This window comes from Zingiber officinale, chromosome 10A, assembly GCF_018446385.1.
Source record: "Zingiber officinale cultivar Zhangliang chromosome 10A, Zo_v1.1, whole genome shotgun sequence".
In the NCBI taxonomy this organism is placed as follows: domain Eukaryota; kingdom Viridiplantae; phylum Streptophyta; class Magnoliopsida; order Zingiberales; family Zingiberaceae; genus Zingiber; species Zingiber officinale.
This window is the reverse complement of record NC_056004.1, coordinates 4,802,700-4,829,930: the sequence shown is the minus strand read 5'-3', so window position 1 is coordinate 4,829,930 and position 27,231 is coordinate 4,802,700. Positions and strand designations below refer to the sequence as shown.

Genomic DNA, 27,231 nt, shown 5'->3' with positions numbered 1-27,231 from the left:
AGCTTCGCTGAGGTGCATCCATGTCAGTGATCCAGGCGCCTGAGGGTGGTCTAGGTGCCCGAAATTGGATAACTCAACGTCGAAGCAGAATCGAATAAGCTCAGTGGTCCAGGCACCTGGAAAGACCTATAAAAGAAGTTTCAACTAGCAGTATCAGAACATCATTCGTTACAACTTTCATACTCACGTGCTGCTTCGAAAGCTACTCTACGACATTGAAACACTCCTTCAGCAGCTACGCTCGAGCTTCAACACAAAAGTCGTCGATATACTTGTATTTAAATTATTTGCATTTTAACGTTCTATGTCTTTGTAATTATTCGATTGATATTAGTGGATTATTCGTCGAAAAGATCTAAAGGGTATGGGTCTTGGAGTAGAAGTCGTCGAAGGCTCTAAATCAAGTAAAACGTTTGTGTTCAATTTTTTCATGTTTTATCTTTCTCACTTAGTTTATTTTTCTATTGCAAACTCGCTTTCAAAAGACAAGAAAAAGTTCCAATCATGTGCACATGATCATGCAAATTTCTCCCAATTAAAGTGTAATAGTAGTGAGTTATAAGGCGATACATCGATCTCCTTGGAGGTTCAAACGTGGTCGTTGGATGTAGGGATCGAAAAGTGGCAATGCACCACCATCGCATGATCTAGGGTCATGTCAGTAGCATCATCGTTGTACGCTTTCACAATTAATGCGGTAAGGTGATCTCACAGCTTGAGACGGATATTGTATGTCTACCATCTGTTGGAAATGGGGATAGTGGGGAACGTGACCCATGTTCCCCACTACACATAATGGAAAAGTCCATTATGCCCCTAGTATATTTCCCTATATAAAGGGGGTTCGTCCAAGGCTCAAGGTGTGTGAAATCGTGATCGTGCGACGAGAGTAAGAGGAGAACATCCAAAGCGGCGAGATTTGGTTTGTGGAATTGCGGAGGGCTTTCCGATCCTGTGATCGCTCTTCCGATAGCGAGCTTCGTCATTGCCGATTGCGGATCTGCGGGAGATCGCTGTAAGTTTTTATTGCATTTAATTAATTCGTCTATCATGCATTTAGAACATATTTTCTACATTGGTATCAGAGCGCGTAGTTATTTCTAAATGCTTAGAGACGAATTATGAAATCGTCGTTCGGATGTTTTCTCGATTTGTCATTTTCCGTCGCCGTTTTGCACGACTAATGTGTCGTAGCATACACGTTGTGCCCAATTTGTAAAATCGCTACCGCTGGATTTACCGGCGATGGCAGTCCGTGGCCGTTGTTGGCGTCCTGGCTGGCCGGCTATGTGTTGGTGGCTAGGATAGGCAGAACCACTGTCGGTAATCTCGTCGAGCCTAAAATTGATTGGTTTTTGATGCTGGAAAGAACCGGCTACCACCGGCAAAGGCTGGTGATAACTTCCAGTTGGCCGGCGAAGTGATCATGGCCACCTATTGTTGCAACCGTGTTCGTCGCGTGAAAAGTGGCTTGCACAGCATACACGGCGTGCACAGTATCCGTGGCGTGCATGCATGGGGTCGTGGTGGCGATGAAAACGGGCAAAGATAAACATGAGGTTTCTGTTTTGAATTTTTCTCAAAACAAAAGCGAAGAAAAAAAAACAAGACAGTACTGTGATATGTTCACAGAATTAACGCATGCAATTGATTCTTTTTTTTGTTTTTTTTTTCTTCATGCATTTTTTTTAAATAGAATGTTAAAAAAAAATGTGCAATTAAATTTGTTTGCATGAGTTAATTAATTGAAATTGAGTTCAATTAATTTACTATTTATGATAAATGGTCTAGAGTAATTTTGGTCCATTTAGATCTAGTTCATGTTTAAATCATTAGTTGGTTTAACCGAACCAATTTGATCCAAACCCGAAATAAATTTGGGTTGATTAATTGGACTTGAACCAAATATGATCAAATGACCAGATTTGTTCTATTGGATCAGATTTGATCAAAACAATTAGATTTGTTCTAATTGGTCGGACTTAAATCAATGGGCATTGGTTTGATCAAACGAATCTGAGTTTGATCAATAAGTATGAAATTGGTAGAAATGAACTTAGAGAAAAAGTAACAGAACATAGGCACAAAATCCCTGTCCAATTAGATTAGTTCTAATTAAGGACAATGGACCAAGCTTAGGATCTGGATCCCTGATCAACCGATCTAATGGGTCTGACCAATTAGATTGGTTCTAATTGTCGACTTGAACTCCTGAAAATCGAGAAGATTTGTTTTTCTTGATTTATTATATTGGTACTATGCCTGTATAAATTGAAATAAGCCGGTTTTGTACTGGTTAGTCGGTTTTGTACTGACTTATTTATTTTCAATTTTTCAGATGACACGGACGATTACCACATTATGAGCTTTGGGAATCAGCTCAGGGAGGAGATTCAGGAGATAGAGTACAACTCTGCTTATGGAGTCGACGGACACATTGGACGGCTTGATGATCTGTTTTGGAAACTTGAGCGAGAAGAGTTTTCAGTCCTGGACAGTTATAGGATTTGGGCTTTGATGCAATCATTGCCAGAAAATCCTAGGATGATAGCAGACTATATTTGGGGGCGTCATCAAGGACGCGTCACATATTCTGTATTATGTGAGGAGCTGCTTCATCATATGACTGAAGAGGATCCGGAAGAGTTCGAAGAGGATCCGGAAATGATTGAGGAGGAACCAGAAGAGGATCCAATTGTGGATTCAATAGAGAACCTTGAAGCTGTCCTGCCTGTGATTACCCCAAATGAGTCCAGGCTGAGAGGAATTATTTTGGCCACTGTACTAGTGTCTGTCCTAGTGGGAGTGGTAGTTGTCTATCTAGTTTATTAGAGTTCTGTTATTTTCATTGTCGTTTTGTATGAACAATAGTTAGTCCATTTCATTCATGTCAGTTAGTTATATGTTAACAATTTGCAGCATAATTTTATATTAATGATATGTTCATTTAGTTATGTTGTTTGCTTGACATGATGCATGATTAGTTCATGATGTATTAAATGATTACTTCATTTAATTAAAAAAAACATGATATATTAAATGATTAGTTCATTTAATTAATGAATTCATGATATTATAAATGATTAGTTCATTTGTTGGGATGTATGTAATAGAATTGATTAATATTAATTTGATTGGTCATACGGATGATGAGTGAAAACATAGTTGTCACTTGATTTTGTAAACCAATTCAAAGTAATATTAAGTCAATCATAAATTGCATACATATGATATACACTGAATACTAAATAATTTGTTTATTTATGATAGATTATGGCAACCAAAAACATAATAGCTGAACTCAACAAAGGTGAAAAACTTAATGGGGATAACTATAAAATTTGGCACCTCAGGATACAATATGTACTTGAGGAACAAGAAGTTCTAGAGGCTGTAAATCAGGTTATGGAAGTACCTGTAGATGGTCCCACTGTACAACACAGACGAGATCTTGATGCCTATAAGGCATGGAAGAAAAAGGACTCCACGGCAAAGGGTATATTGATTAGTTCAATGGTAGACGACCTAGCTTTTGAGTATGAGTCATATCTTACGGCTCATGAAGTCTGGGTTGCCTTAAAGAAAGATACAGTGGAGTAAGTCTGAGCAAGCTTCGACAGCTGACAATTAAATTTGACAGCTATAAAAAGCGTCCAAATGTATCAATGGTTCAACACCTCAGGGAGATGTCGAACTTGATTCGGGAGCTTAAAACTGCTGGTCATGAGTTGACTGATGAACAACAGGTTCAAGCAGTTATACGTTCACTTCCAGATTCTTGGGAAACCATGAAGCAGACCTTAACTCACAGTGAGAGTATCAAGACTTTCACTGATGTCTCACGCCATGTAGAACTGGAGGCGGAGAGAGTTGAATCCGCAAGGATTTCTGGACAAGCCTATGTGGCTGTAGGTTCTGCAGGATCATATGGATCCAAGAAAAAGAAATGGTTCAAGAAAGGGAAGGGAAAGAAGTGGGAAGCTGCTGTTGTGGGACAAGGCCCAATTAAGAAGATAGTCAAGAAGACTGGAAAGAAACCTAAAAACAAGTTGACTTGTTTTAATTATGGCAAAAAGGGCCACTTTGCTCGGGAGTGCAATGAGCCGAAAAAGGTAAATCCAAGTGTGTCTTCTTTTCAAGAGCATTTTGTTGCTAGTTCAGTGTTGTTAGCTGATTCTTATCCTTTGTGGATTATAGATTCGGGAGCAACCAACCATGTAGCTCGGGAACGAGTTACATTTGTTGAGTACCAGCTGGCAACAAGTGGATCTATGTGGGAAATAATGCAAGAGTTGAAGTCAAAGGAGTCGGCACTTGCAAACTCAACCTACGTGGTGGTAGAGTTTTATTTCTACATGATGTCCTGTATGCTCCTAAAATTCGACGGAATCTTGATTTAGGGTATTGTATTAATTTTTACAGTTGGTCTGTTGAACTTAAGATTGACTCAGTGTCAATCGGATATGGTTTTTTAACAAATAGTTTTATGGTTCTTGATGTAGAACCAGATGTCAATTATGCTATTGATGATTGTTTTTCAAACATTGCTTTAACTAGTGATGCAGATATAACTGATGAGGTTTGACATGCTAGATTAGGACACATAGGACAAGAACGTATGAATCGATTAGCTAAAGAGGGTCTATTGGGCACTCGAGCTAAGATTCAATTGTCTATATGTGAGCATTGTCTTGCTGGAAAAGCAACTAGGAAACCATTTGGTAAGGCTATTAGATCTGAATCAACATTGCAGTTAATTCATTCGGACATTTATGGTCCAATGAATGTGAAGGCTAGACATGGAGCTTTCTATTTCATTACATTTATTGATGATTTCTCTAGGTTCGGTCATGTGTATTTGATTTCTCACAAATCCGAAGCATTAGATTGCTTCATTCGTTATATGAACGAAGTTGAGAATCAAACGAAACGTAAAGTTAAGACTTTACGCACTAACCGTGGTGGGGAGTATTTGTCTGATATGTTCAAGATAATATGTAATGATAGAGGGATTATTAGACAGCTGACAATCCCTGGAACTCCACAGCAAAATGGGGTAGCTGAAAGAAGAAATAGGACTCTTCTTGAAATGGTTAGGTCTATGATGGCGCAAGCTAATTTGCCAATTTCCTATTGGGGAGATGCATTATTAACTGCAGCCTATATACTTAACAAAGTGCCTTCAAAGTCAGTTCCATCTACCCCATATGAACGTTGGACAGGCAGAAAATCAGATTTGAGTAATCTGAGACCCTGGGGGTCAGCTGCTTATGTTCATGATAGTTCTCACAAGTATGGAAAACTGGGGCCTAGAGGTAAGAAATGTATCTTTATAAGATATCATGAGACCTCCAAAGGTTATGTTTTCATAGGTGAGCAACTAGATGGAACCATCTCCGAAATAGACTTGAGAGATGCGACTTTTCTCGAAACAGAGTTCCTAATCAGAGGTGATGTTGATAAAAATGTTCCTCTATTTGAGGAGGATGAGATATTATCAACAAGAGAGGTGTCAAAAGAGATACCTGAGTCTAGTCAACCGAGTGGGAGTGATATGCCGAGTCATGAGTTGACTTCTCAACAGCCCAACTTACGGAGAAGTGTTCGTAAGATCAAACCTAAGAAGAGGCTTGATATTGAGAATGAGGCATTGGTTACACTTCCAATTGACGACGACGAGCCTCAATCCATTGAGGAAGCATTGGGATGTAGAGTTAGAGAAAAATGGAAAGCTGCAATAGTTGAAGAGATGCAGTCCATGTTTCGAAATCATGTTTGGGACTTAGTCGATCTTCCTCCAGGCCGAAGGGCTATTGGGAATAAATGGATTCTCAAAATAAAGAGGAAAGCAGATGGATCGATTAACAGATACAAAGCTCGTTTAGTAGCAAAAGGATATACCCAAATGGAGGGTATTGACTTTGAAGAGACATTTTCTCCCGTAGTGAAATTTGTATCAATAAGAGTTATTTTGGCCTTTGTGGCACATTATGACTTAGAATTACATCAAATGGATGTAAAAACTGCTTTCCTTAATGGTGATCTTGACGAAGAAATCTATATGGTTCAACCAGAAGGTTTCATTGCTGAAGGCCAAGAGCAAAAAGTATGTAGACTTAGAAAGTCTATATATGGGCTAAAGTAAGCGTCAAGACAATGGAACATAAGATTTAATGAAGTCGTTTTATCTTATGGTTTTGAAATAATCAATGAGGATCATTGTGTTTTCCTGAAACAGGAAAAAGGAAAGTATGTCATTTTATCATTATATGTTGATGATATGCTGATAGCTGGAAATGACATAGGATATGTGAATGAAGTCAAGAAGTGGCTGTCATCACAATTTGATACAACAGATATGGGAGAAGCTGAATACATTTTAGGGGTGAAGATCATAAGAGATCGTCCTAAAAGACTTTTGGGTCTGTCACAAGAGTCTTATATAAATAAGATGTTACATCACTTCAGCATGTCTAATTGCAACATAGAACATACACCTATTGTGAAAGGTACTGTGTTGAGCAAGAGTATGTGTCCTAAAACTCCAGAGGAAATAGCTGAGATGAATAAAAAATCATATGTCAGTGCTATTGGTAGTTTGATGTACACTATGTTGTGTACACGTCCCGATATCAGCTATGTTGTGGGCTTCGTCAAACCCAGGACCGAGACACTGGAAGGCGATAAAAGGATATTCAGATATCTCAAGGCGACAGATTATTGTGCATTTCAAGGATCGATATGAGTCGAAAGGTTATTCGGATCAGATTGGGTGGAGACACGGATGATAGAAAATCCACATCGACTATGCATTCTTGCCGAATGGTGGCGCCATGGAACAACAAGAAACAAGCTTGTGTAGCTTTATCGACTATGGAAGTGAATATGTGGCATGTTCAAGGCAAGAAGTAGTCCGGTTGAGAAGGTTTCAAGCATCCGAAAATCACGAGGATAGTGGGAGTCCAAGAATCGCTCATCGTGATCAAGCTGCAATAGCTTTTTTCAAGGATCCCAAATATCATAGCAAAGGCAAGCATATAGAAATTAAATATAATTATGTAAGGGATATTGTGGCTAAAAGAAAAGTCATTATTGAGTATGTCCCTACACGTGTTATGCTTGCAGATCCTTTTACTAAGCCAATGACTAAAGAGTCATTTAAAGAACATGTAAAGTCTTTGGGACTTTGTAGAATGTAACAATATTGAAATAACAATCAGACTTTGTGTTATGATTGTGTAATTTGCCATAATTTATTCAGTGTATATGTTGTATTTGTTACATTCATGTAAGATCTCGGTGAGCATGTTGGCAGGTGGAGATTGGTCCACTCACATGGATGATCATCTCTGTTTGTTAAGTACAAATAGGGGTAAGACCGTTACTTATGAAACAACTTATGTAGCTGAAATTAGAGACAGATTCATAAGTTGAGGTCGCCTTGATAATTGTGTCAAGATGAGATCATTTATGTATAAATAATGATCGAAGTAAATGAACCCACCATTTACTGAACCTGTTGAAAGCCAGATTAGAATTCATATGTTGAATTCAGGATTAGACGTTAGGTATGTCTAGATCAAAATCTGTACGATGTTAAATTTGAAGACAACATGCACTCTTTTTAGTAAAGAGAATAACATCGTAGCATGTGATTCATACCACATGTGCTATTGCGACAATAAAGGTAGTAGGAGAATAAATCCCTGTTTCTCTACTATGTGAGACCTTTGAGATTATATATTAATCTTAATTTTTTGCCTTAGTGACTATTTAGCTGTCTACTTGAAGTTTTAATCAGTGTCTGCTACTTTAGCGTGTATCCTATGGCTATGGATGATTCGGTCTATGGAGCATAACTAGGAAAGCGACTGATTAAAATGAATTGATTCTAGCCAAAAAGGAAGATTAAATATATTTACATCTTTTGTTGTTATTCACTGGTCGACCCATTTCTGTTATGTACGGAAATGAATGTGAATATTGGATATGGAACATGCTCATGACATAATGGTCATTATAAGGGATTAGAGATGTTCATATCGATGTAAATAGAAATTATTTAATCTGGGTAAATAGCAAGACATAGATATCTTCAAGATAATGGCTGTGTGTCACTTGAAGATTGGATGGATTCTGGATAAAGGCTATGTGCCACCAAGAAAGAGGCTATGTGCCATGAAGAGTGTGTCTCTAATTTATTTGAGCAGCTAAGTAAAGTGTAACAACTTTATTAGCATTGATTGCTCAAAGAGCGGCTAAGTCAAGGTGTAACAATCTTCTTAGCAACTATCGCTCAATGCACGAACCATTTTCTCTAAGTATGGATTGGATGTTCTCATATGGTCTATGTGATCAAACTCTCTAATAGTCTATGTGACTTATTAAGTCTTTGTGACTTACCTGAATGAACTAGTCTTAGTGACTTACCTTGGACGAGTGGGAGATGTTGGAAATGAGGATAGTGGGGAACGTGGCCCATGTTCCCCACTACACATAATGGAAAAGTCCATTATGCCCCTAGTATATTTCCCTATATAAAGGGGGTTCGTCCAAGGCTCAGGGTGTGTGAAATCGTGATCGTGCGATGAGAGTAAGAGGAGAACATCCAAAGCGGCGAGATTTGGTTTGTGGAATTGCGGAGGGCTTTCCGATCCTGTGATCGCTCTTCCGATAGCGAGCTTCGTCATTGCCGATTGCGGATCTGCGGGAGATCGCTGTAAGTTTTTATTGCATTTAATTAATTCGTCTATCATGCATTTAGAACATATTTTCTACACCATCACTGCGTCGATACAGTGCGCCAATCATAAGGGTGATATGCGATCTCACTTATCATGTTCATTAAATGTGGCGCCTTATCTCGCTAACGACTACGACCCGGTCAGCTGCCTCATTGAAAATGTTGACACCTCAGCTCAATATTTTGGAAAGGTAAGCTTGATAGGTAGATGACAACTCAGTATAGTTAGTTAGTCAGACTATGCCTTCTTCGACTAGATTTGAAGGAGATGTTTGTGATGTGGCAGAATTCTGCAGCCCCAATATCTCATGTTGTCAAAAGGCGTGCTAAACTGTTAGTCAAAATTAAAGTGGAGTAGACATTAGTCACAAGGTGTCAAACTTAGCCTAGAAAGAACTCGAGCTTAATCAAACCTGCTTAATACACTCATCCTAAAGATTTGAGTTTGACTAAGGATAAGTCAGTTATTACACCTCGATTTCAACTGTCGACATTGTTCATGTCTCAGCCCCAAATCCCGACATCCTCTATGCCTTAATCTCAATCACCGACATCGCCTTGGTCTCAGCCTCAGTCACTGACATCCTCCCTGTCTCACCTCCATGCCTAAGTCTCAGTCATCGATATTGCTCATGTCTCAATCTCAATCGTTGACATCCTCTCTATCTTAGCCTTAGATCTCGACATCCTCTATGCCTCAGTCGTTGACATTGCCCCTGACTCGACTTTAGTTGCCAACATTGTCTCAGTCTCAACCTCATATCTAGATATCCTCCCTACTTTGAACTCAATTTCGTCTATCTTCAAGACCACTCAACATCGACTTCATTTACTCATCCTCAGATCAAGCCCACACCCTAGGTTGGCCAACTAAAAATACGTGAGGGGCGTGTGGATAAGGAGACAATGTAATTGTCTCATTGATGAGACCGTTTTTTCCAGGAGATGTAGATAACGATGGTGAATATTCCGGAACATGTGGCACTGGATGAATAGAGAGGTGGTCAAGTGGTTGTCAGATCTGGTCTCCTGAATGCACTTACACTTCTTTAAACATGAGGCGTTTGGTGGATAGAGAGACAATTAACAACTATCAGATATGATCCCTTCATTGGCTCATATGAAGATGATGAAGGAGAATGCATCGTCTGATGTAGAGATACTCTTCCGACCGCTACACATAGAGAAGGTAAGTGTAAGAGGGCTATCTTCGGCTTTAGGAATTTCTTTCTTCTTTTTTCTCATCTAGTTTTATATTTTAAATAAATCCTAACTTGAACGTTGGAATAATATAATGAAATTCTTCTCAGTATCATTCTAACTCTATATTGAAATGTTTTTATGATCTTCTCATCTTTTTCATCGATGATCTCTAGAAAATGTTATCTATTTATTGATTGATGATTTGACCGTTCCTTGTATTTGGTCCGAACAAGGCCTAATCGATTAAGCTGGGTTGAGTCATTTGAGAATCCGTTTATTATTAAAGAATTGTCAATCATAGTCATCCTCCATCAGATCTTGATCCAGTTACTGACAATATTGGATTCCTTGTAATTAATTAAACTGTTTTCGATGATATCAAAGCCTCAAGCACGTAACGTGGAAGAAATCATTGGAAAAAAAAAAAAAAAATCACAAAGGACAAGGAAAACACAGTAGACGAGCTCACAGCTGCGGTGGTTGTGAATTGCGGCTTTTGCAGCTGCGAATTGCAGCCTGAGAGTCGTTGTGACTTGTGAGCTCGTAGCTTGCATGACCTGGCCGACCGCGAGCTCGCAGCCTATGCGGCTGTGATTTTGTCCTGGGGGCTGGTTCCTGCAGTTCGAGCAGATGCGAGGCTTTCTGTCGATTATTGCAGTTCGTTGGGAAGTTACTGTAAGAGGGGAAACTGGATGGATGATTTTCAAATACAGTAAAGTGAGATTCTATCCGATAGATACTTGTGTAATTAATTCCTTTTTGGTGGTGCTACAGCACGGGAGTAAACAGCCGGGCATTAAAGTCAGCAGCTCATTATTGAAGGACTTGCTTCAAAACTCGCGGAGAGTCCCCTCCTCGTTCTCCACTTAGTACACAGTAAACAAGGAGAGCGCCGTGGTCAGAGGAAGCTCCGTTAATGGTGACTCCGGCTGTGTTTCTCGCCGGAATAGTCCTAGCCGCAGCGCTCTACTGCGGGCTGGACCCTTTGGGCCGAAGCCCCATGGCGAATTTCCCCGGCTTCGAGACGTACCCCTACGAACTGCCGCCGTGGTCCGAGGTCCCCCATGTGCGGGACGAGGGCGACCGGCTCCGGGGAGCGGAGGTCAGGTTCCTCAACCAGGTGAAGGGACCGGAGAGCATCGCTTTCGACCCGCAGGGCCGCGGGCCATACACCGGCGTCGACGACGGCCGGGTGGTATTCTGGAACGGCGAGTCCTGGTCCGATTTCGCCTACACTTCGCTCAATAGGTAAGAAGGTTCCGTGATCTTGCTCAATTTCTCTCCATCGGCTCCATTAATCAACCAAGCAAAACGCAAAATGTGGGCTTGCAATATTTTTGGTTAAATTTGGATTCATGAACAGAACTCGTAGCTCGCAAGATTTTTATTTTTTTCCATGTTTAGATGTTCAAAATGCAGTTCTAGATTTTTGTTTTCCTTTGCAGGACAGAAATATGCAACCCGGACCCAAACCCTTTTAGTCACATAAAGATTGAACATATCTGTGGACGACCGTTGGGTCTTAGATTTGATAAGAAAACAGGAGATTTGTATATTGCTGATGCTTACTTTGGCTTGCTCAAAGTAGGCCCACAAGGCGGCATTGCTGCAACACTAACAGCGGAAGCTGAAGGGGTTCCATTGGGGTTCACAAATGACTTGGCTATAGACGACGAAGCTACTGTTTACTTCACAGACAGTAGCGCGTACTACCAGAGAAGGTATTTCTTTCCTTTCTCAAAATTCTAAGAATTTGTTTGTATTCATAGACGTTATTGTAGTTTTTGTTTGCAGATAATTCGTTTCGAAAAGATGAAAAGAATAAAATATTATCGAGTTCATAAAAAAAAAAAAATCTATTTGTGTTCTCGACAACTCATACCTGTAATCATAAGCAACAAACAGAGATCTATAGGACCTGGCCTTTCCATTGGTTCTTGATCTTCAGGCTTTGGCAGTTTTAAATGCTTGCTTCATTTTCTTTTGTTGTTTTGTCATTATTTTTTGCATTTAGATTTGACCATTATTTTTTAATCTTGCATTTCTCAATTCCAATGGCTCTTTGCGTTGTTACCAATCCTCCATCGACTCTAGGAATGTAAACAAAGTTTTTTGGACCTGCTGCATTGCTGAATTACCATTTCCTATGGGTATAGTAGATAAAAAAATGAAATAACCCAGCAGTATCAGAATCCACGGCAAAAATCTTGAATTGCTATTCAGATCTTCCATGTATGACTGTTGGCACATGTTTTCACGAGGATCTAATAAATTCTGCTGGACATCCATATTTAACTTGCCTATTGTTTATGAGCTGTGAACTCGTAGGAAAAGTCCAAATCACATGTTTGTTTCCAGGAATTTCTTGCAATTAATATTTACCGGAGAATCTTCTGGGAGGCTTTTAAAATACAACCCGACTACAAAAGTGACAACTGTCCTTCTTCGCGACCTTCAATTTCCTAATGGTGTGACTCTAAGCAAGGATGAATCATTCCTGCTGTTCTCTGAAGCACGTCTCAGGTTGGTCTCTGACTATCTCATTCTACTTATCCAATTGCATAAATTAAGAAACTAGAACAAAAAAATGCATATGCAAATGTAGGTTGACCAGGTACTGGCTGAAGGGAGAAAAGGCAGGGACCTCAGAAGTTTTTGCTATCCTTCCTGGATATGCAGATAATGTGAGAACTAACGAAAATGGTGATTTCTGGGTAGCAATTCATTGCCATCATAATAAGTATATAGATTTCCTCAGCAAGCACCGGTACCTGAGGAAACTTCTACTCAAGCTTCCTATTTCGATAAAATATACCTACCTTTTACTGATTGGAGGCAAACTCCACGGGGTGGTCGTTAAATACAGTCCAAATGGGGAGATAATTGAGACTTTGGAGGACAGGGAAGGAAAAACAGTTAAAGCAATCAGTGAGGTGGAAGAGAAGGATGGCAAGCTTTGGTTGGGATCCGTCCTGATGCCTTTCATTGCTGTCTACTGATCACCTTCCAGGCGTAGCACGATGCACTGGTTCAAAGCTACACAATAAATGTCAAGGGTGTTGGTGCTAAGATGCTTGATGGTTTGTCAGCTGTTCGAGTTATTTTAATTGTACAAGTAATCAGTCAAACAGAGAGAGTGTTAGTTGCTTGCTGTTGCTTGGGTACGGATAATAAACTATAATTTATCCCATGATTGGTAAAAAACATGATGGCCCCTATCTCGGAGCTACCTATGCTTGTAATTTGTTTCCATGGTGCTAGATTCGTTGAGTTAATAGCATTTTGCTTGCTCCCTGTTGATGCTGCTTTCTGCCTGTTCATTGATAATCAGCAGGTTGCTGAGTTCATTGCATCACATATATTGATGTCCACAAACAATCAGCAGGTTGCTGGAGATGTTTTGCTTTTCAACTATAGTTTTAATCCATTGTTCTTAATTTAATTCATTAGGTCAAAATCTTAAATATTGGACATCGCTCATTAAATGTGGCCTTAGAGTTTGTTGAACAACCAACTGCAAACCATTAAAACATAAGGGCCAAAAATTAAAGCATGAACCGACAGTCCTGTTCGGTCTAAAATTCGTGGAGAATAGTTGCCTGGTCCAGTCCCTGTAACAGGGCCACTGATGGTGGACTTATTACACATTTTTTTGAAATTACATTAACACCCTTTACCATAGTCCCCTCGGATGGGTTTAGTGACTAGCACATAAAATATTGTCATAATGAGGTCTGAGGTTCGAATATCGGTAAAGTCGAGATAAATACCTCCCTTATGTGTTAGTCACTATTCCAAATATCAGTAGTCGTCCCTTATGTGTTAGTCACTATTCCAAATATCAGTAGTCGTCAGTGATTTACCTCTTTCGTGTTGGCCGAGCGTATTCATCTTTTGCCACAATTAACACCCTTAACAGCAACTCAGCAAGCCAACTGTTTAAAGACGTGTTTTGACTGTGGTTCTCTGTGGAAGACAAGCAAGCCAAACAAATTTCGTCCTCTACCTCCATCGACTTTTGGGGCCATGAATCCTTCTCCTTTCTGCGATCTCGCACCTGCTTCGCAATAGTCGTCTATGCAGGTAGTTGAGCCACTCGTTGGTGCTTTCGTCTTCGTTACTACCGTAGTTTGATGACCCAATCCTGGGTCGCTGCCTCGGCCCTTTCAATTTCATCGAACTCTTGATTGCGTATCTCTCAAGGGATCGGGGCATCGGAATCTACGTAATATCTTGGTGCGTGAGAATTCGGTACCTTCACTTTTCAATTGTCTGGAAGTGGGATGGCTCCCCATCGCCTTCCAGGATTTATTCTTTCCATGGATTAGGGTCCAGGTCTGTAGTCTTGCAAATTGTGATTAGAGGAAATTGATTTGCAGGTGGGAAGTAACTTATCCTACGTAAAAGATTTGATTGATTTGGAGTTTTATGTGAAATGTCGAACGAGTTCTTATTCTTATCACTGCATGCTCTATTTCGTATGACAAAGGAGTAAAATTTGATCGTATATTTGTTCATCTCACTGTTTTGGTCGGAACTTTTCTCTTAGCTTGACTTTTGAAATCTGCGTGTTGTACGGATTTGTTTTGAATTTTCTTTGAATACTAGTTTAGTTGAAAAGTACTGCTCGCTGATTCATAAACCCGGTGTGCTTGTTATGATTATTCTTGATGTTTTCTGTATGCTTACAAAATGAATATTTTTAGTAGTACATGTTCAATTTGATGCTACAATCAAAGTAAGGATCTCATCTTTTCTTTTGTGAATGAGCAAAGATTGATCGCCTGCAAACAGAGCTTATGCTGGTGATGCTGTAAAACAATTTCAAGATTTGTTGTTTGGGTAGGGTAGTTGACTGGTATCATGATTCTATAATATACATAAAACAAGTTCAAAAATTAGAATTGGGTCTCCCAAACGCTCGATGTTTCCTGTTGATCGAGTCTCGTTTTTAATTAGAGTCAGGTTGAGATTGTGCATAAGCTTCCTCTTGAGGAATATGTATACCTCATATTTGCATATGTAAATTTATTGAGATCTATTTGCCATTTGAAGCATCTTCGAAAGTCCCATTTATTCTCTTGTTTGCAGAAGGAGCCTATTCGACTCCAAACTTTTGCATTACAAAACCTTAAGCTTCTTCCCTGCTCAAGTTTGCCGCAGGAAAAATAATTCAACATCTCCCCACAATTTCTTGTTTTAGTAAACGCCAGCTTTAAGACAGCTGTAAAGTGTCAATGCTATTGGGCTGTTCTTCAGCTGGATAAAGTAAATTCAGAAAGGTTAATTTTCTCTGATAATTGTTCTACCTAGGCACCAAAACGTTTACCTCTAATGCTATTCATATTTAAATTGTGAGAATTCTAGCTCACCTTGGCAGATTGTTGATGTTTGTTATGCTTCTAGAAATTTAGCTTACATAAATGTTGAGGACCGTTTGGTGATTTCATATCTTATAATCATGTGATAGTTTTTTCGGTTGATTTTACCATTCTCTCCTCTATCATTTATCTACTACCATTTTGGGTCATCTAGTTTAGCCACACATCCACTATTAAGCAATGAACTATTCTTTTGTGTAGTGTCAGCCTCTCAGGTGAGAAAAGTCATGTACTTCATCAAGTGACGGATTAATCTAGCATGAGTGACATGATTTATCTTGTAACTTTGAGGAGACTAAGGCACACAATATGTGTGACTTTTAGCAAGTTGCTATTTCCAGGAAACAAGTGACTTAACTTTTTTTTTTGTTTCTCAGAAATCATTGCCACTATGCTTTTCTTTACATATTATCTTAATTCTGCTTTCCAGGGAGCATACTTTTTCATCTCAATAGTTATTCTACATTAAAGGGAAATACTTTCAAGGCGAGAGTCTTATCCTTCCCTGAAAAAAGAAGATATTTAATGTCTGTTATACCACAGAGATGGAGAAGAAAAGGAAGATTCTGGAACTAAGAGAGAGGCTGGACAAAACTCTTGCATTGCCTGATCTTGCAAATGAAGAGTCTGTCAAGTTACTGGTCGAGAATCAACTTCGTTGCTCGTCTTCATCTCATGTCAAAGGTTGATTAAGCATCTGATGCATCTGCAGATGGTCTCTTTTCATTATTTGATTAATTCATGGTCTCTACTTGTGTGATAGAATATTGGTTTGGTTGCTCATGGATGTTCTTTGATTATTACAAGTTGGACAAAACTTTTCCTAGTTGGTGTATGGATCTTTTATAATATTCTGAACACATTCATAAATTGCTATTATTTAATTTTTGAGTGTGCAGATGCTATGTGGTACTTGATATAGCAGAAGTTGAATATAATGTATATCTACATCTTATATTAAAGTGTACCTCTGTATTTGAAGTTAATGACTATGCAAATTCAGTGTCTTCTTTAGATTGTAAGGTTATTAGTTCAAGATATAACAAATAGGAATGTTGATTATCATCGGAAATTTGATGTTAGATAATAGGTCTCATTTTTCCCCCAAAAAAGAGTAAAACCTGTATTGTCCTTTATGTGCTGCTCTACTTGTCTTGGCTTATACCTTCTTGGAATTGCATTAATATGCACTATATTTATCTGGTTCTGTATCTGTCTTTAGCATCAGATTTTGAAGAAATTGTAGGAAAGAGGACAAAGGAAGTCTCTAATTTTGTTGAAATGCTTCGGAGTGCTTCTGAAAATGAGCAGAATAAATCACATGAGCAACATGCTGATTGGAAGGTAAACTAATACTCTGAATTCGCTTGAGATGCTTGAACCAGTTTATATGCACTCCTAATAGATACATCATTTTTAGTGTTCGTTGTCAGCTTTGTATTGCCCTGCAAATTTTCAGTTATTCATTCGGTTTCCGAACTTTGTTGTTGCTTTCTATATTCAATGGCTCCCCCAACCATTGTTATGATAGTTCTATACATTTAATCTTCACCTCATCATCTTTTTTTTTTATTATTATTATTTCAAAAGAACAATTCCTTCTTATCACAATCTATTTCTTCCTCTAATTCAGTGAATCTATGTCATCATTTCTAGTAATATTGCATCTGTTTCCTTTGCTTGCAAGTTCCATTATCTTTATTGGACGATAAACTTGAACCTATTTAACTTTGTGCTTCATTTAAGAAAATTAGAAGTTGTTAACCAATATATTTATTTATTTGCATCATCCAACTGGATGTGGCATGGCTGCAATTACTTTCATTTTATTTATTTTATTGTGAATGTGAAGCTTCTTTACTTGATGGAATTGCCTTATATCGACTCTTTATTATGGACCTAGGAACCTAATTTTAAATACCACAGTTTGATTGTCTTTTCTTGAGAGAATGTGGAGTCAAATATACGTCACTTTATTTGTTAGCTTCATCAATGATTTGCTAACCTAATCCTTAAGTGGTTCTACAACGATAAGATGAATCTCCATAATTTATTTGAACTAAGTTAAGGGCGAGTGTTATGAATTTGGAGATCTAATTTAGATATCACACAGTATTGGGTGGGAGATATAAAGTTATAATAATAAATATACTAACATGTAGATGGAGCTACCTAAGAATCCCTAATAATTTTTCCCCGTTGCCCCTAACACTCTTTCCTTTTCCTTTCTAATTTTTATTGCTCAAGTCTGATAATGGCACGCCCCGGTGGAGTCCCTGTCGAAAATCTCCCCTGTATGGGTGACAATATGAAACTTGACTACATCAATCCAGATACCTCGGCCAACACGGCGAAACATATGTATAATAACATACCACGCAGTTTAGTATCACAATCTACTAAAACAACGATAAGGAAAATCATCCCAAATATCCTACTCCACTACACTCATAAAACTCAAATCATATTCTTACTCAACTACACCCATAAAACTCAAATCACAATGACGCAAATAAAGTCAACTCACCTCTTCTGTCGTCCAGGTAGACATGTAGCAGAACATATCCAAATAAAACCCCATCGACAAATAAAGGACCATACAAGATTCAAGTGCCAAAAAGATATAAGTCTAAAACATAGTCTAGATAGTATAATAAGAAAAACCAAAAGACCAAACAAACATCCTTGCGATTTGCAGGGGGACTAGCGATTGGAAATCCTCCGGACAGCCTCAACCTGAAATAATAATATCAACGGGGTAAGTCAACTCCTCAGTGGGGCATTCATAGTAAGAAATAACAACTAATAATAAATATGCGTACAGTCTTCTGGATATACATATCATATGAAAAATGTCAAACTGTAAGGAGCAGGAGTATCTGTACTAACCAGGACCTGATATAAGGATAACAAGGTTGTCAGACCGAGAGTATCATAAGTCCTGTATGTATGTCAAACATATGCATCCACCAAATATGCAGCATATAAAGTGCAGCAAACACAAGTAATAAATGCATCAATGCGTATGATGCTAATGACATGTCCTGGTCACCCTTACTGCTAGTCAGCCGTCTCACACACGATGGTGAGACCGAGTGGGTAGGGCTGTGACAACCGTGCACTCTGCCATCACTGCTCCTGATGAGTGACCGAGTGGACGGGATGCTGTCGAAGTACACCTATCTTCCTTACCCCAAATCATAAGTGGGGGAGCTCAATGCTCTCATCTCCCTGAGCCAGTCCAGAGGAGGGATCTATGTTCTGCTACCACGCTACGTCATACTACCCATGAGTGGACCAACGGAGCCCTTGACAGAGTAACCTGCTGCAACACACCCTGCCTGATAAAAACCACTAACCCCATGAGTAGTTGTGTGTGCAGATCCATGTAACTGACGATGTGCTCAACAATAATGGAGCCAATAATCGCACAGCATGCAATCATGCGAGATGATGCATGACACTAAGCATGGAAATATCCTGATCATATCCATCTCTACCAAAATGTGTACCGAAAGATATATGGATCAAATAATATCCTAGGTACACAAGTTAGGTAAAATAAATCAATGTCCTGAACATAATCAGGCATGATATGTCATTACCTTAAGGTCATATATAATCAAAGGAACATGAATGCAACAACAGGAAATAAATACAGCATGCTCAGGTAATAGATAATGACATACCGATGCAGAAATGAACATAAATATTACTACTCGTTAAATATTACTATGCATATCAACATGACATATCAAAATAGATAAGTCAAGGTACCCGCCTCCAATAGAAAGGTCCAATCCGGTCCAAATCCGACGTCGAGATACTCGTCTCGCGTCAAAATCCTGTGTCACCAATATATATACATTTTTATTTAGCTACAACTCAATGAATAGCTAAATAAAATCCTTAAGAACAATTTAAGGAAAAATCCTAAATCATAAACCTCAACTTACCTAAATTAAATCCAACGGTTAATTAGGGTTAGTTACCTAATCCCCAATCAACCCATTAGATTAATAATCCAAACCTAAATCAATTATACTAATCATGAAGTCTACCTCATACCTAATTCAAACACATAAACAATATTCATTTCATTACCCTACTCCTTACCTCAATTCACAGCCGTTGATTGCTGCTGGTGAAGGGTTGTTTGCTGCTGGAATTCAAGGTAAGCAGGATGGGGTTGCTGCCGGAATCCATTGCCGAAACCCCTAAGTAGCTGCTACTGGAACAACTACTCCTAGTTAGCACAGAACCCATAACAGAATCGAAAACTAGATATATACACAATCACCAAGACCCAGGATACCTTATCCTACCTTTGTATCGGCAGCCCCTTCCCAACAGAAACCACACCCAGCGGCTGTTGGATTTGAGCAGAAGGAATCGGCGGTGGAAGCTCGGTGTTAGGCCACGGGAGGGAGAGACAACCCTCTGGAACACCGATCACCACCAAAAATCCAGCGCCGATAGGCGATAACCACAGTCCAACTCCAGCGAGACTGAGCACGAATCCCCTCTTCTGACCGAGGATGAACTTGTGTGGAGCAACAATTCAGAGAGGAGATCAATTAGTAAGACTCCAGATGTGGGGTGTCGGCACTACTCTGTGCGGCAGCGACGGAGCGCTGCGATGGGAGAAGGTGGCACCTAGGGCACGCTTGCTCGGACGTGGCTATCAATGGCGATAAAGACGCGAGGAAGATGGTGCAAAGTTTGCCCCTCGGCAACCTGCTCGTGGTTGAAGCTAAGCCGGCGTCTCTGGAAATCCAGCGATAATGCCCTAGAGGAGGCGATGGCTACTGCGGCAGTGTAGAGGGGAAAAGAAAGGTGGAATCGGGAGAAGAAGAAGAGGCGTGAGGCTTCCCTTGGTCACTGCTTTTGTACCGGAGGGGAAGAAGAACCGTCGCGTGCAGCGCCGATTAGGAAAGGGAGCGGTTAGGGTAGATTGAGCGTGAGAGGAGAAGAAGGAAAAGGAACGGCGTCGGGGACGGCTTGGGCACGGGTTCGGCGGGGGAGAAAAGAAAAAGAAAATAAAAAGGAAAAGAAAAACCAAACTATTCCTCGTTTAAATGGAGTAGCCTAAACAGGATTTCCCGTGACCCCATTATTTATCCCCGTAATCTAAGCCATACGGGCTCCGAAAAATTCCCAGAAAATTTCTAAAAATTCCGGAAAATTCCGTTATGGTTATTCGCCCCTTTTTCGGTATTTTACAGATAACATAGTAACTAATGACTCTTAAGTCAAGAGCGACATTGCTTCATTAGCATCAATGTATTTTTTTTGCCTTGCTAAGTGAGTTTGATACTGAATATTGGTGAATCTAATCCATGCATAACAATAGGTTGCATCTAACTAGATCTGAGTGCGCAGAAGCATTATGAAATTACATTCTAATGAACGTATGCAAGTATTTCAATTCCACTTGATACATGAGACAGTGTATGATGTGCCTAAAGTTTAGCTTGTGTAAATTTTAGAAGCAGCAACTTGGTTAGCGCATCTATTGCCACAACACTTCTTATATTGACAAGAAAAAAAAAAGGACAGGCCGGTGCACGAAGCTCCCGTTATGCGGGGTCCCGGGGAAGGATCCATTGTACGCAGTCTTACCCTGCTTTTTTGCAAGATGTTGTTTTCAGGATTCGAACCCGTGACCTTTTGGTCACAAAGCAACAACTTTACCATTACGCCAAGGCCAACAACTTTACCTTTTGGTTCTTGTCAACTTTATATTGACAAGAACCACGGTTTTTTTTTTCTCTCTTTACTTGATTGATGAATTCATTTCTTCTATGCTAAGTTTAATCCTAGTGATGATTATTCTGAATATATATTTTGGCTTGATAGTAGAAAATAACTTAAATCTGCAATTCCTATTACGTGAACCTTCAGCACAATCAGAAGTAGTTTTATTTCATACTTTTCATAATAAACATCCTCCAGTGCTAATTTTCCAGATAAAACAAGACACTGATCAGCTCCGTGTGATGTATCGTGAAGGGCCCCATGGTACTCCATTTCATACTTTACTTGCCGAGGGATATGCAGATGGACCTATTGATGTCTGTGAGTCCAATATTTATGAACCATGGAGACACTTGTCCCCAGCATACTTGCACTGATAAGTATATTTATCACAAGAGTTTTTATGGTTTTATTTCATGCAGGTTTATGTGTTTCGTGGGAAACAAGCCTGTATAGAAAATGGTAAGTCTGTGGGTTACATTTTTCAGTTATTAAATGCCTTTTTTTCTACTATTCTTGATGTTTCATGATTTAATTCTCTACTTGTGAATATAATGCTATTGTCTTTTCATTATTTAAACTTTAGCATGTGAGCCCTTTTTTCCCTCTGTCATGTGCAAGGTGACGAATCTGAAACTCAACTATTGTGTTGGGAAGCCTGGAGACCGTAGCCATTATAAGTGAAACCTGCCTAGGACTTTTCACAACCTTGTGGTGTTAATTGTTGGCTTGCATTACTTTGATCTTTATGGTGGAAAGTCATGGTGCTACTAAATTCATCCGGTTGACTTGTGTCTTCACATTCTAGCATCACTGTTGAGCAGGTTGTACATTGAATTGGGATTCAGGACCGGACACGAGGGAGCCCTCAATTTTTGCCATTCTATAAAGTATTATAAGAGTTTGTTAATTTTTTAAATATTATTACCCCTTAAAAAAGAGTATAATCTCTCCCCCTCAACTCGAAATCCTGCATTTGCATCTGCCTTTGTTGCGCCCACCACTGTTGGAATTCTTATAATATCATCCAACTTACCGCTTAAATCCATTTCTTTCCAGGTGGCCTCAATATAAAATACCAACTTTTAAGATTATCATGTCTGAATGTTTGCACAAAGTTCGGGTTGGTGAAGAGATCTCTTTAGTAAGGTTAGTTGTTATCAACTAGTGATTCTCAATATCTGTCTTTACTTTTGGTATATTCTTGTGTTAATTTTGTATTTTCATTGTTTGGAAGAAAGGGTGAAGGTTCCTTGGCCAGTTTCAGATAGAGAGGCTCTTCTGCATTACTTTGAGATTGAGTACTTAAAAGAAGATCTCATTCTTGTACTTACTAACACGGTAATTGGAAACCATACCTTTTTATACATGTATATCTTGGGAAATTGTTGAAATTTTAATTGTTCATGACTTTTTTTTTAATTAAATGGGAATATAGGGTGCCTAGCCATCAATTAATAAAATAGAATACACAGAAGAATTACTGGAAAATGAGTGGGAAGGTACAGCGAGGAGGATGGTCGGATAATTGGAAACCAGTTTAGTTGGTTGCTTGGTTGTTAAGTGGAAACATTGCTACAATCCAACAATGCATTTCATCTCCTGGAATATAGTGATGTAATAATGGAAATTCCTAGTGGGATATACTTGGCTGTTGTTGTTGTTATAATAATGAAAATTCTCATTATTTTTCACCAAACTCTTATACAGACATAAAAAAGATACTAATTAATTTTACTGGAAAACCTACTTTTATGGAGGAAAACACAATCATATATTTAAATTTTCTTATTTTTTTATTTAGTTAATGGTTTTTTTAAATCTTTTTGGAAACCAGCTTTTGCTAGCAGCTTAAGTTTCATCTCATAATTTCTCATGGATATTGGATAGAGAATGTACATAACAAATAACTGATGGGGACTTTTCTTGTAGATTTCAGACACTCAGCATATAGAAGTAAGCAATGAAGATTTAAGTAGGATCAAGGCTCCTGAAGCTATCAGAATAGACTTGGTTGGTGGTTTTGTGCTGCAAAAAATTGATCACAACAGAAGTTATTTTAGGTATGTAGCAGAACTGTCTTTTAGCACAGGATTCTGTGCTAGATGGTTGTCAGGAATGTTGCCATCCTTTCGTTAAATATTTTTGTTTTTGTAGACCCTGTTTTTAGATTCCTTGCTAGATAATATGGAGTAACTAGGGTAATTTTTCTACTCTCTCTTGAATTATTTTTAGCATTTTAATTTTTAGCTAAAATCTAATTTTTGAAAGATTCTTTGGATATTGTTCACAACTTTATGAATTCTTGATGAATGATTTTTCACTTTGAATCAGTGAGTGCATAACTAATAAGTATAGCTAAGATAAGGTTTTCATATTGTTAGGATAATATCTGGTAACAGGCAAAATATGGTCAGTTCATGTAATATAAGATATCAGTATCTGAAATATAAACAAAAATATTTTAGGAAAAATATCAAGAGGAAGTTAATGTGTTAAAATACTATCTTTGAAATCTTCTCCTCATGTGGCCATTGGAATCCATTTGGATAGCACAGGGTTGACTAGGAAAGATCTGAATCAATATTCAATTGATCGAATTGGATATAAATAAATAGAAATAAGCTACGCCAAATTACACAGCAATACCAGTTCTTATTGGTCAAAAAATTGACTTCAACGTGAATTGAAGATACGGTCATCTAATCACAAGTTTAAATATTTTTTCAGGGTAGTAGCAAATATGGATATCAAGCTGGATTTTGTACCGCCGTCACTTATAAATTTCATTTCAAGGCAACTAATAGGTAGCGCGCATAAGCTATACCAAAAGGTATGACTTCTCTACCATGCGGTTCTTTTCTCAAAGTAATTTACTGTAAACAGTTGTATGAAGTTAGTGATGCGTTTAGGATAAGGGTAGTAGTACATTTGGTTTAATATAATTGAGAGATGGAGTTTAGCGAGAATGAACATTGGCATGCCAGAATATTTGCCTTTTGTTTCTATACACCCGTATTCTGGTGTTTAAATTTTCAATCATCTTTAAGAAAAATAAAAGTTTGATTCACTCGTTGACTATAATGGTATTACATTTCATTTTGCTTCAAACTAACAACAGCATATGCCTTTGCAGGCAGTCAGTACAGTGGCCACAGGTGATGAGGATTACAAGAAAGCTCTAGGAGGACCTATTTATGCTCGGATTCGTGAAAATAAAACCAAGGCATATTTAGTGGGTCTGGATGAGGAACATATGGGTCAAAATGCTACTGAAATACAAGCAGTTAGAGATGAAACATCTGTCACTGAAATTGTTGAAGAAGGTGTAGAACAAACCACACACTCAGATCAAGTGAATGATAGCCATGTTGCAAAATTGATTCCCGACCAGGGAGATCTTGTCCAAGAGAATTCTTATATAAGCCCGGAGGTAGAAGCTGCTCTTGGCATCTTAGACAATGCCATAGCAACACTTCGTAAATGTGGCCCATCCAACCCCCAAATCAATGGCCCACGGGCTAGTGAAGTATTTTCTTCCATGTAAGTATGGTTATTATACAATTTTTGTATTAATGTCCTTGCTGTCTATCACAGGGGCCTACTGTTTTCGCTTTGTGATTGCATTTTTCATCTAATCACTTTGCAGGCCCATTAGAGAGAGTTCTTCAAAGGAAAATAAGCTTGATGCTTTGAGCTCTGAGACACTTGATTCAAGTTCTTCCGATGGCAAGCCTATGGAAGGTACTCCTTCAGTGACAAAACCCCCATTCATGGAGAGCATGAACAAAGTCTGCGATGAAGGGAGCCTCAAAGCTAACGGTTTTCATAACAAGGTTCCGCCTAGCGACAACTCGAAGCATGCCAAGGGAAGGAAGAAATGGCTTTGTTGTGTGTCTTTCTAGAGGATAATTAAGTACCTCAACAGCAGCTCTTATGTAGAGCTGCTGGCACGCCGACGCAAAGAATACAAACAATACATGGGAGGTTAAGAAACATGTGAAGTAGACAATTTCTTTGCCATTTTTCTGGAGAAAAGACATTTTCAAGTACGAAATGTAAAAGACAGCCAACTGAGGAGCCGTTTGAGCTTGATTCACCTGCGGTTATATTCGCCTTATGAAAATCATGAATTATGTTTTTGATATGCGTAGAGTTCAGTTTTTCCTCAAATTAAATAATTTGTCTAGAAAAATAATATAGGGCGATGAATGGTTGTGTGAACTTTTATTTCACAGTTAAAAATTCAAAAGACGATTTGATGGGACACGAAGACTCCCTTTATTTAGTTGAGTTTTATCTTTTATTTATCATTTTATAATTTGAGATAAGGTCTAAATATAAAAAATAATAATTTTATTATAAGATATTAATATTTTTTGCGGGTTTTCAAGCAGACAGTCATAATTCATAATAAAAGGAGAAATTCCATTTTACTTTCTTTTTCAAATGCACCAAACTGATAAAATTATCAAAATGCTCTGAATTTTGAATTCTCATATTCTTATTTTCGTTACTGAAAGTGGAACGATGATGTAATAAACTCTTAACCCGTGGTGATGCTTAGGAACTTGTAAAGTAAATCAATGTAAATTGTATTATAAGTGAGTTTATATCAATGTAAAATAATATAAAATTTATTTATAATTTTTGAAAATTGACATTCTTACAATTAGTCTTTGTTACTGCATTGATTCATTATAACGACAAGACTATTTAAATTAAATCTTTTGATAATTTTAAATTATTCAGGGCATTGTAAAAAAAAAAAAAATTAATTCATTAAATATGCTAAGTGTAATTGAGGATAAATAAAATGATCATATCCGAGAGTCGAGGTAATAGATGTTGGGGATGTGGCGTTCCCGTTGACCGTTGGTGGACTCCTCGTCAATGAAGCCTGCAACCACAACAACGTCAGTGCCGAGCCAGGGAGGGATTCATCGGCGATGGCCCTCCGACGCTCAAATCAAACACCGGCGATGTAGAAGAAACGAAAAGCAAAATGACAGAGTAACTGTAGCTACAGTAGAGATTATGTATACCTTCGTCGAAGCTTGGAGTCCTTTATATAGGGCTCTGGGGAAGTGCGTGCACGCTCTTCAAGACGTGTGCGCTCCTCAAAGTATACCCTGAAAAGACATGTCAGAAAAGTGTCACTGACACCATACATTAACGACTCGAGCATATCTCTGACAGAACAGTAGAAGCTTCCGTCGTACGATCCTTTGCCTGTTCATGCCATCAACCATGCCGTCTGTCGGTGGCGCGAGTCCCTATGAGGATATTGGCTGATCCTCCTTTTGTCTATTAATGGGTCGAGCGGGATGGTCGCTCGGCCAGCCCTTGGTCGTTCGACAGGTCTTGTCCTCGGACCGAGCGGAATGGTCGCTCGGCCAACATCAAACTGTCACGGCTCTATGTTATGTAGGCCAGAGTTGTGTCTGAATGTAGTCTACTCGGTCGCATTTTTTGCCGATGTGAGTCCGAGCGGGTTGGCTGCTCGGCACATACCTCGTCTGTTTGAGCGTCGGAAGCTTGGTACATGGCCGAGCTGTACTAACATTTGCCTCATGTAGGCTCAGCGATTCTTCCTCCCGGTCGGGAAAGGGGTTTGCCCGATTAGACGATAACACCGGGGCGCTGACCAGCTTGTCTTTAACCTCCACCATGTCATTGACCACCCTGCTGATCGTGTACCCTCCTTATCACCAGATCACATGTCTCCCCCTCAAATCTAGTCGAATGAGGTTGCAAGTCCGACTAACTGGAAGAACTAGTCTGGAGATCGGTTGGTCGATCGGTCGTGATACTGGTTGGACCCCGACCGGTCTGCCCGAGGGTGTCAGACAGCTCTGAGATTGTTCCTTGAGGTCGATCGGTACTTCGCCACTCGCACTTGGAGAAATTTGCAATTTCTATCCTTGGCTGAGAGCTGTCAACGCTGACATCATCCGAATCCCTTCGGAATTCGTGCAAATCATCTCCATTAAAGCCTAGCATGCACCCATGCCTGCTAATGGCGTTCATTAAATGCTGCCCTGTAGGTGTGTGCCACGTGTCAATGTCGCCATCATCACACGCCCGAAGCGACAGACGTGGATGTGACATTTGGCGGTTTGAATTCAACGGCTGGATCTGCGCTCC

The 27,231-nt window shown here is 39.1% G+C and overlaps 2 protein-coding genes across 10 annotated transcripts in view; both read left to right on the top strand.

Annotated features, from left to right (window-relative positions):
• Positions 1-13,246, top strand: part of LOC122027124 (protein STRICTOSIDINE SYNTHASE-LIKE 3-like) — a 32,557-nt gene extending 19,311 nt beyond the window's left edge. Inside the window, exons 2-5 of the mRNA XM_042585984.1 lie at positions 10,721-11,194; positions 11,392-11,667; positions 12,305-12,469; positions 12,552-13,246. Coding sequence (XP_042441918.1) covers positions 10,863-11,194; positions 11,392-11,667; positions 12,305-12,469; positions 12,552-12,945 — 1,167 coding nt within the window. The 5' untranslated portion in view covers positions 10,721-10,862 and the 3' untranslated portion in view covers positions 12,946-13,246. The remainder of the gene's footprint in view (positions 1-10,720; positions 11,195-11,391; positions 11,668-12,304; positions 12,470-12,551) is intronic.
• A 645-nt stretch (positions 13,247-13,891) lies between these two features.
• LOC122028272 lies at positions 13,892-25,231 on the top strand. 9 transcript variants are annotated; one of them, XM_042587315.1, is made up of 11 exons: positions 13,892-14,029; positions 15,871-16,011; positions 16,550-16,671; positions 21,297-21,405; positions 21,507-21,546; positions 22,144-22,233; positions 22,326-22,425; positions 23,017-23,147; positions 23,815-23,917; positions 24,221-24,627; positions 24,734-25,231. In XM_042587315.1, exons 2-11 carry the CDS (start codon positions 15,873-15,875, stop codon positions 24,987-24,989), a joined length of 1,497 nt encoding a protein of 498 aa, XP_042443249.1. In that variant the 5' UTR covers positions 13,892-14,029; positions 15,871-15,872; the 3' UTR covers positions 24,990-25,231. The 9 variants fall into 9 exon arrangements, with proteins under 9 accessions (XP_042443249.1, XP_042443246.1, XP_042443248.1 ...); XM_042587312.1 differs by having other exon boundaries at positions 13,906-14,029; positions 15,758-16,011; XM_042587314.1 differs by having other exon boundaries at positions 13,908-14,182.
• The last annotated feature ends 2,000 nt before the right edge of the window (positions 25,232-27,231 follow it).

Coding starts and splice junctions, on each gene's coding strand:
- LOC122028272 (XM_042587315.1), top strand. CDS start 15,873: ATGGAGAAGAAAAGGAAGATTCTGGAACTAAGAGAGAGGCTGGACAAA. Junction 16,012..16,549: donor GTCTTCATCTCATGTCAAAG/GTTGATTAAGCA, acceptor ATCTGTCTTTAG/CATCAGATTTTGAAGAAATT. Junction 21,547..22,143: donor ACAAGCCTGTATAGAAAATG/GTAAGTCTGTGG, acceptor ATTTCTTTCCAG/GTGGCCTCAATATAAAATAC.